The sequence below is a fragment of the Dendrobates tinctorius genome, unplaced genomic scaffold (genome assembly GCF_039654945.1).
Source record: "Dendrobates tinctorius isolate UK_male_01 unplaced genomic scaffold, ASM3965494v1 ptg000086l, whole genome shotgun sequence".
Lineage (NCBI taxonomy): Eukaryota > Metazoa > Chordata > Amphibia > Anura > Dendrobatidae > Dendrobates > Dendrobates tinctorius.
The window spans coordinates 1,372,088-1,382,571 of record NW_027361754.1 but is presented as its reverse complement, the minus strand read 5'-3'; the positions used below and the strand labels follow the sequence as shown (position 1 = coordinate 1,382,571).

The 10,484-nt window shown below is 48.3% G+C and overlaps 1 protein-coding gene across 1 annotated transcript in view; it reads right to left on the bottom strand.

The window, feature by feature from the left end:
• Window positions 1-3,108: 3,108 nt before the first annotated feature.
• Window positions 3,109-10,484, bottom strand: part of LOC141097604 (uncharacterized) — a 59,134-nt gene continuing 51,758 nt past the window's right edge. Inside the window, exon 23 of the mRNA XM_073584858.1 lies at window positions 3,109-10,449. Within this exon, the coding sequence (XP_073440959.1) occupies window positions 10,339-10,449 (111 nt within the window). The 3' untranslated portion in view covers window positions 3,109-10,338. The remainder of the gene's footprint in view (window positions 10,450-10,484) is intronic.

Sequence of the window (10,484 nt, the reverse complement as noted above, 5' to 3'; positions counted from 1 at the left end):
TACCCTATATTTAGCGTTGGGTACGCTGGCCGTGCGCTGGCATTTTTCCGGCGCTTGCGCCCTTTTGGCGCTGCGCCGAGTGCACTAAAACGCACTCTGTTGCATTTTTATGCGCTCGGCGCAGCGCCAAAAGGGCGCAAGCGCCGGCAAAATCATGTCAGCTCACGGCCAGCGTACCCAACGCTAAATATATGGTACGTCGGTCGCATGCAGCATCATGCGATCATTGGAGGAGCCGACCGGAGGAGGCGCGGCCGGGAGGCGGGGCTTAGCGGCGGCCCTGCTCCTCAGTACGCTAGTCTGGAAGTAGCCTCAGTTCCGTGGCGGTGCGCAAGATTGGGAGATGGGAGTGGTTACGTTTTGCGTCATATGTCCGTACAGGAATGCTGGATATTTAACAGTGGCAAAGGGGGCTTGCAAGTTACAATTTTGGATGTTTTCTTTTGCAGATGGTCCGCTGTTGGTGTGGGTGTTAGAACACTCATACATGGCGTGGGGAGCTTTACGGGCTGACATCAGACCGGCCGGCCGGCAGCTTGGGTCAAGACAGAATGAGGTGACGGTCAGGAGGATTGGGATTAGTGGAATGCTATGGTCCATGTTGGTTCCAGAATTTTATTTTCATGTGGGTTTGGATAGACCCCCTGATGTTTAGCTGATTCACACAGGGGGGTAATGATTTGGGGGTCCGCACTTCCAGGGATTTGGTTCGGGACATTAAGTTTGACTGCTTGCAGCTCATGGCTGCTCACTCGGATAGTCATTGTTTGGGCCAATATTGTAGCTCGAATGGCATGGAAATATGGTCTTTCAATGGATTGCATAAATAATGCCCGGATTAAGGTGAATTGGGAGGTGTCGCTTTTTTTGGCTAGGAATGGGGCGGTGGTAGTGCGGCATTGCTATATAGAAGTGCCATCCAGGGAGAATTTACATTGGGATGGGGTGCATTTGACACCTATCGGTATAGATATCTGAGCACTGGGTTTGAGAGAGGGTTTAGAGAAGGCTTTTAAGGTGTGGAGGGACATTCATGCATAAGGTGTCATGCATGTCTGTCGTGGCGGGAACGGGTCTGTGCAGAACCAGGTGATGGTAGCAAGAAGGGGGGGGGGTAGGGGGCCTGTTTTGGTGAAGCAGTTACTTACCCCCTCCCCTATTTTGCTTCATTTGGTGTTCAGAGTATAATTTAAATAAGGTCTCAGTGGGCCAATTTAATTGGTGTCACCATTCAGTAGGGTCCTCGAACCGGTGTGGTGTGGTTGAGGGCAGAAGCAGGAGGGTCCTCGAACTGGTGCGGCTGATGGCGCAACAAAGCTGGTGCACGGCTTCCATAGACCCCATTCCTTATTTGTAAGTTATAGTGATATGTTCATTTTTGTATGTAAATATGTTAATAAACAGGGGTGCTGTGGCTTATTTATCCAAAAGGCTCGGAATGTGTCTGTGACTATTGTAGGTGGAAGGGTTATATAAGATAGAGGTTGAAAAAGCAGAATATTTTCTGCCAACACTGTAGATCAATCCACAGCAAAAATGGTGTGTGTGACCAAATGTAAAAACAATTAGCATGGAATGATAAATCTCCCTCCAGGAGTCTCCACCACTCTTAGTACCTTATGTTTTAGCGGCAAAGTGAATAATAACCATCAGGGACCCAGAACCATCGGCCACGGAGCCAGAGGGGATTTAGTAGAGTAGTTTGGGGGGGGGGACATGTAGGACTTTTTTTTTTCTTTTAAATCGCTTTTTATTCCCCACGTTTGTGAGGTAGGATGTAGAAAAAGACAGCAATTCTGCTGTTTTCTATTATGTAACTGTACGTCAAGGCCGGCGTTAGGGGCAGTCACCTCCCCCAGTCAATGGCGTGTTGCTAATAGCAGCACAGCATGCAGCCGCTATGGGGTCCGCGAGTCGGCGGGCTCAGTGCTAGCACCACATTCAACTGTATCACCATCATAGATGTCGATACAGTTGAAAGCAATGATGGAAGAGAGTCAGATGACGCTCCCTCTCTCATCATTCCCCATCTGCGTCTGAGGCTGAGGGCGCGATGTTACTTCATTGTGCTCCATGCTGCTAAGGAGATGCGATTCAGAGACCACAGCAGAGGGGAAGAGGTGAATACTGTATTTTTATTATTTAATAAGTGAGTACATTGTGGTGGTCTACACCCCGTATACTTTATGGGGCTGAGACTACATCATTCTCTATGGGGCTGCATTATACTCTATATAAGCTGCATTATACTGAAGCTGCATGATATTCTATGCGGCTGCATTGTACATTATGAGGATGCATTGTACTCTACAGGGCTGCATTATGCTCTATGTGAGGTGCATTATACTGTATGGAAGACTATGGGGAGTGTATTGTACTATATAGAGAAGTATGGAGAGTGCATTATACAATATGGAGGACTATGAGAGCATTATACTATATTGACAACTATGGGCTGTGCATTATCCTATACTGAGGAATCTGGAGGGTGCATTATACAATACGGAGGACTATAGAGTGCATTATACTGTACGGAGGACGATGGAGGCTGCATTATACTATACGGAGGACTATGGAGGCTGCATTATCCTATACAGAGGACTATGGAGGGTTATTATACTATACGGAGGACTATGGGAAATGTATTATATTATATGGAAGACTATGGTGTGTCAGGGATATGGGGGGGAAGGGTTGCCCCCAGTTGTCAGGAATTATTATATATATGGTCAGGTGATATATGAATCTCCAAAATTTATGTTTACACTTTCATTCTGGATAGGAACTTTCAGCTCTCTGGCACCCCCTTACCCTCAGGTCAGTCAGGGAACTGCACCTAGGTTAAGTAGGCTGCCTGGTCGCATACTAGCTATCGGGCACTCTACAGTGAGGGCGGTATGTATATCATCAGTCTCAGGCAGGAAATACACACATAAACCTCCGATCCGTCACTGCCAGGGTTTCCCAATACCACCAGGGAAGCTATGCTGCCACCAGTTCCTCGTTGGATACTAAAGCTTATATCGGGTCTGGAACCAACCCAGAGGTAATGTGTTTTGGCACAGAGTGCGTGACGGTTCGAACATAGAGCAAGGATAACGAAACTAGTAAATTTATAAGTTTACTCCAGAAAATATAAGCAGTGTTTACAAAAGTACGAAAGATATTACAAAAGGAGACAAAATACAGTATGTACAACAGTTACAAATAAAATGGATTAAAATAAGAGACTTACTACATCTCAGTCACTGGTATGACGTGTCAATGAGGGGAGGGGGGGTACCCAAAGAATAGATTGAGTCTACAGCATGGATGGTTTTCTCTTCCCCGAGGTTCTGGACACTCTCCAAAATGGTCGTCCGTTTTATGGTTTTGGGCCATAAACTTAGGAACTCCCACCTTTGTTGACCTCCCATATGGGCTATTCGCGGGAGGACCTCCCATTTTGAGAAGTTAGTAAAAGCTTCTCCTCGCCCTAGCTTCGGCTGGAAAGCTCACAGGGTGAAGGCAGGGGCATTTTATTTTCCCCTGCGAATTTACCTTTCATTCGATACCAAATATATGTCTGTGGGCTACGGAGTGGCAGAAACTATTTCCCCGGTTTCTGATGAGAGTACCATCTGAAAAACGCTGCATAGCTTTAATTCTACAGATTCTGGCAATATATTTTTCCTGTCTCTGATTAATGTGTGTTATACAATTCAAGTTTGCATAAACAAAGGAAGTTTTAACTCATTGGCGGGAGAATCTGCTCTGAGCTGGCCATAGCAACAAAAGTGCTGCAAGGATGGGGAGGGAGTGGATAGAATTACTCAGTGTAGACAGAAAGGGAGGGGGGGGGGAGTGACCAGGATATCACAGACAAGGGGAGGTCTGCAGCTGCAAGGGGGAATCACTTGTGAGCTTGCCTTTCACAAACCAAGGAGAGGACACAGGCAGCTCTGGATGTATACTTAGGGTATTTAGGAAATAACTCAATTTCCTGACAGTGTGCATTATATTATAAGGAGGTTTATGGGGAGTGTATTATGAGGCTGTATTATTCTTTATGGGGACCGCACTATACTCTATTGGGGGGGCAGCGTTATACTGAGGCTTCATTTTACTTTATGGAGCGACATTACACTGAGGTTGCATTATACTCTATGGGAAGTCGCATTGCACATGGTGGCTGCGTTATACTCTATGGAAAGACAAAAATTCATGAAGCATAGAAAGACAATAGTGCTGGCTAGAGACATATCTGTACTTGTCTCTCCATTAATACATGTAGATATATTTATAGTGGATTAAATCATATCACCTAAAGATGGATACAGAGTATCCATAAACCACTATTAATCGAGAATAAAAATAAAGTTTATTGAACATATATTTAAGAGACATCACAAACAAAAAAAGGACATATGCATGAGGTTTTCATAACGATGATATGCCAAGCAAAAAAGAGAGCAGTGGTGATAAGGCAAAAAGAAAGAAATCATGTAGGGTAATGGGTTCACATTGACCACTATAGATCAGCCAATCATCCTGTAATTAGTTTAACCGTTTCAAGGACTTTCTCCTTCATTATAGTGAAAGGATCGATCGCAGGGGCCACCCATATAAAGATAAAAACAGCTCAGTGCTCACCCATGATGTAACCAGACAAGTCTCAGACACCACCGCAAAATCTCCCCAATGCGCCTTTCGCCAATGTGCTTTCTCAAGGGGAGTGTATTATATTCTAAGGAGTGGCTGCATTATACTCTATAGAGGCTGCATTAAACTATGAGGGTGCTGCATTATACTGAGGCTGCATTATACTTTATACTCCTGGTTTTTGTTTACAAATACTTATGTAAAATACGGAAGGTGTGAACGAATCCTAAAAATAAATGTGAATGCAGAGCTATTGAGTCATGTTTGCCTTTATCTTTGTAACAGAATAAAGTAAACCAGAAAAAAATGGGACAAAAGTCCATCCTTCTTGGCCTCTGCTTGGAGTGGATCCCTAGGCAGGGATGTAACTACGGTTGATTCAGGGGTTGTAGTCTCAAGCAGGCCCTGGAGCCCCAGGGGTCCAAATGGTCCTTTAAGGCCATATGAGACCAATACTATTACAGGGCCATTATTGTTAGGGGCCGTGTTGGAGATTTTGTATTGGGTCCTTGAACTTCATGTTATATCACTCTATGGATACATTTAGTGCGGTTGATAGCTTGTATGCCAAATAAACTCCTAAGTGAAAACCACTAGCTTGACGTGAACATCGCCTAATTTCTGAGCCCATCATCCACAAAATGAAATGGCCATCTCAGCAGTCATGAGCAATTATCAATAGGAGCATCTCAGCCTTGTCACTTCTGGCACCCCTGAATATAGCCCAGCTCTGCTTCACGAACACTGTCATTGTGACATTAGTATTTATGTACCTGTGTGAATGACTGTTCTGACAATGACACTCAGAGAAAGCTGCAGTCAGGAGCAGTAGAAGCTGCTAATTAGTGCAGGATATAGGAGGCCGACTTGTCAAAGTCCAATCTATGTCCAGAAGCTTTGTGGACCTTCCTAAACTCTTAGAACATGGCGTTATCCAGACATTTGTTTATTTACTTACTTACTTACCATAGAGAGGAGAGGACTCTTATAGTAAAGAATAAAACTCTGTGCCAGTCGTGATGGATGCACAGCTGCAGGGCTCGGTTACACGGTACAACGCTCCTGCTGGCATTGAGCCATGTATCTGCGCATCCATTATCTGACCAGCACAGAGTTTTATCCATTGAACTCCTCCAGATGGCCAAAACCTTAAATATTGAAAACCGTACAGAGAATATTAGAAAACTGTAGAAGTTTCCACTGCACAATTTTTTTTTATTTAGCTCCTGCATACGGAATATCCCTTTAAGTCGTTACATCATTCAAAGAACGTCCTGGAGATTGATAAATCGCCCTGGTACATATCACCATATTACATGTCAAACTTTGAGCACCTGAACCCTCCACTGTGCACCGTACTGTTCAGCACTGGATGAAGAATGTATATAACAACTGGTGACCAGTAGCCACCATGCAAAGGCAATTTACCAAAGAAGGGAGGATTGCAATACCAGTCGTCTGAGAGATGCTGGGAGTCTGCAGTGGAGTGCCACATCAAAGACAGTAGGAAATTGTGGTATTAGAGCGCTGGAGGGCAGAAATTGCCAGAAGAGCTATTGTGGGGCACGGATACCATAGAGAGGTGATCGTGAGGAAGGGCCATGATAAGTACCGCAAGTGTGAGCTGCACAGTGAAGGATCTAAAAAATGATTGTGCTATGTGAAGGAAGTGCTGCTGAAGTGATTGCCAACAGAATGTTGTAAGTTCCAAAGTGCTGCAAGTGTCAGTGAATTGATAACAACTGCGCTGCAGTCTTCAGAGACTCTGTGAACATCACCCCAATTGGCAAGTATCATTCACCCTTTCCTTACTGGTTTCGATAATGCCGAAAATTCCTGCTGGGTCCCGCTTCTCCTCCGCCAAGGCTGCTAGTCAGAACTTGTGTCTGTGTGCAGGCAGCAAAGGCGTCTAAGCATCTTTATTACTATGATAATTACACAGTAATACGACAATTTTTCCAAAGTTTTTCCACGGAGTCACATGTAACACTGGACACTACAGCATGTAACAGCGGGGTCCGGCCGGTGGCAGGAGACTAAATCTGTAGTGTAGGCCGGTATCGGTGTAGCCACTGCCGTCACATCACACTGTCCACTCACCACCGATATCTTCATTTACATGTCACATTAAGGGAAAGATCTTAGTACAATTCACCATGGACCCCGGCCTCTACAAGCTGTTCATTTTCTGTGAATATTTTGATTAGATCACAGTCGTGGAACTCATAAAAGAGTATTAGTCAGAGCTGAGGAAATGGCTGAATAAGGAGCCTGGGGCCCTGGACTTGTCTCATGCTTCACAGTACACCCGCTCCATAGATGGGAAAAGGTAAAAAGATGGTGTAACAGTCAGAGAAAGGTCTCCGCCAAGGGAGGTAGGCATTTTCATCCAGCTGCTGCGGGGAGGGAGGCAGGGAGGCATCAGCATCTGGCCACAGCGGGGAGGGAAGCGTCAGTGTATGACCACAAATGGGAGAGGGGCATCTGTGTCCAGCCACCGAGTGGAGACAGGGAAGCAACAGCGTCTGGCAGCAGCAGTGAGAGGTGACAACAAATGGCCACAGCGGGGAGGGAAGCGTCCGTGTATGACCACAAATGGGATAGAGGAGCATCTGTGTCCAGCCACTGAGTGGAGACAGGGAGGCGACAGGGTCTGGCAGCAGCAGTAAGAGAGGCGACAACAAATGGCCACAGCGGGGAGGGAAGCGTCCGTGTATGACCACAAATGGGAGAGGGGCATCTGTGTCCAGCCACTGAGTGGAGACAGGGAGGCGACAGGGTCTGGCAGCAGCAGTAAGACAGGTGACAACAAATGGCCACAGCGGGGAGGGAAGCGTCCGTGTATGACCACAAATGGGAGAGGGGCATCTGTGTCCAGCCACTGAGTGGAGACAGGGAGGCGACAGCGTCTGGCAGCAGCAGTAAGAGAGGCGACAACAAATGGCCACAGCGGGGAGGGAAGCGTCAGTGTATGACCACAAATGGGAGAGGGGCATCTGTGTCGAGCCACTGAGTGGAGACAGGGAGGCGACAGCGTCTGGCAGCAGCAGTAAGAGAGGCGACAACAAATGGCCACAGCGGGGAGGGAAGCGTCCGTGTATGACCACAAATGGGAGAGGGGCATCTGTGTCCAGCCACTGAGTGGAGACAGGGAGGCGACAGGGTCTGGCAGCAGCAGTAAGAGAGGTGACAACAAATGGCCACAGCGGGGAGGGAAGCGTCCGTGTATGACCACAAATGGGAGAGGGGCATCTGTGTCCAGCCACTGAGTGGAGACAGGGAGGCGACAGCGTCTGGCAGCAGCAGTAAGAGAGGCGACAACAAATGGCCACAGCGGGGAGGGAAGCGTCCGTGTATGACCACAAATGGGAGAGGGGCATCTGTGTCCAGCCACTGAGTGGAGACAGGGAGGCGACAGGGTCTGGCAGCAGCAGTAAGACAGGTGACAACAAATGGCCACAGCGGGGAGGGAAGCGTCCGTGTATGACCACAAATGGGAGAGGGGCATCTGTGTCCAGCCACTGAGTGGAGACAGGGAGGCGACAGCGTCTGGCAGCAGCAGTAAGAGAGGCGACAACAAATGGCCACAGCGGGGAGGGAAGCGTCAGTGTATGACCACAAATGGGAGAGGGGCATCTGTGTCCAGCCACTGAGTGGAGACAGGGAGGCGACAGGGTCTGGCAGCAGCAGTAAGACAGGTGACAACAAATGGCCACAGCGGGGAGGGAAGCGTCCGTGTATGACCACAAATGGGAGAGGGGCATCTGTGTCCAGCCACTGAGTGGAGACAGGGAGGCGACAGCGTCTGGCAGCAGCAGTAAGAGAGGCGACAACAAATGGCCACAGCGGGGAGGGAAGCGTCAGTGTATGATCACAAATGGGAGAGGGGCATCTGTGTCCAGCCACTGAGTGGAGACAGGGAGGCGACAGCGTCTGGCAGCAGCAGTAAGAGAGGCGACAACAAATGGCCACAGCGGGGAGGGAAGCGTCAGTGTATGACCACAAATGGGATAGAGGAGCATCTGTGTCCAGCCACTGAGTGGAGACAGGGAGGCGACAGCGTCTGGCAGCAGCAGTAAGAGAGGCGACAACAAATGGCCACAGCGGGGAGGGAAGCGTCCGTGTATGACCACAAATGGGAGAGGGGCATCTGTGTCCAGCCACTGAGTGGAGACAGGGAGGCGACAGCGTCTGGCAGCAGCAGTAAGAGAGGCGACAACAAATGGCCACAGCGGGGAGGGAAGCGTCAGTGTATGATCACAAATGGGAAAGGGGCATCTGTGTCCAGCCACTGAGTGGAGACAGGGAGGCGACAGGGTCTGGCAGCAGCAGTAAGACAGGTGACAACAAATGGCCACAGCGGGGAGGGAAGCGTCAGTGTATGACCACAAATGGGAGAGGGGAATCTGTGTCCAGCCACCGAGTGGAGACAGGGAGGCGACAGCGTCTGGCAGCAGCAGTAAGAAAGGCGACAGCAAATGGCCATAGCGAGGGAGGCGTCAGCGTCTGTCTGCCAAGTGGATTGGTGTCTGGCCAGCAAGGGGAGGCAGGAAGGCATCAACATCTTGGGAGGGAGGCGCCAGCATCTGGCTCCTGCAGAGAGAAGAGCATTGGTGTCTAGCCACTGAGGGGAAATAGGCATGAGCGTCCGGCCACAGTGGGGAGGGAGGCGACAGCATCTGACAGCAGCGGGAAGTGAGGTGTCAGCATCCAGCCGCTGCAGAGAGGGAGGCATGACTGCCCAGCAATACATGGCTGAGAGCGATCCTAGTGTTTTTATGGTGTGCTTATCTGTTCCTGTGTCAGCCATTGATCGGCTTCCTCACAGTGCAGCAGCAGCCATATTTTTAGCATGGAGAGCCATTTTTGGTCACTGAGTCGCCCAGATTTTGCACTGTGCACAGACCATCCTCGGTCTCTCTTATCCAAGATCTCCCCCACCTGATTTTCCCCGCATGCAGCGCATTTTGGGGAGTGGGATATAGGAAACCACATAAGCTCCCACCATCTTGGTTTCTTGACTTTTTATAAATTCCCTAAATATAAATTTGCTTCATTTTTGATACCCAACAAATGTTGGAGAGAGAAAGAAGAAAAACTAAGAGTGCGAGTAAAGGGGGTACTAGATTGTGACATCACAGCGGACCCGCTGGTGGCCCCGATGCTCTGCGGCCCGTGGTCTGTCTCCCGTGTATCTGGGCTCTTAACGTTATCAGTAATGACCATGAAGACTTCCGGAATAACCGGATAAAGATGGCGGCACTGCTGAAGACCGGGGGGACATAGCTCTATTCGGTAACAGAAATGACCTACAGTATAAACCCGGGGAACAGATGCAATGTATGGCGCATTATGACGAGGAGTTTTTGAGCAGGGTTCTGCAGGACACAGGATTTGTCATGGAGAGTCTGGAGAAGAGAGTTCAGTGGGGCAGTGTAGGACATCATGAGCTACCACAGTTTTTTTTATATCTGAAGGCTCAAAGTAATAGAAGCTTAAAATCACAAAGACCGTGCCGACACCAGGGAAATATAACATTGGGAACGCAGGGTGACCATATTACAGGTGCACGCGGTCTTACTATCCTCACCGACAAGGTTTTTTTTTTTTATAGAAGCCCCTCACAACGTCACATCTCGTACAATCCGCCATGTTCTGCTGTATTCTTCCAGAAAAAAAGAACCATGTAACCAGGTTTCACCCTTTAATGGCTAGAGCCACATTGCTTCTTCCCGTATTTTCTGGGCAATAGGGAACAATTGCACAAAACACAAATCCAGCCTCCTGATAAGATTTCTTTAGTTCAACCTTGGGGCAGAGAAAAGGTTCAGTTTCCGGCAACC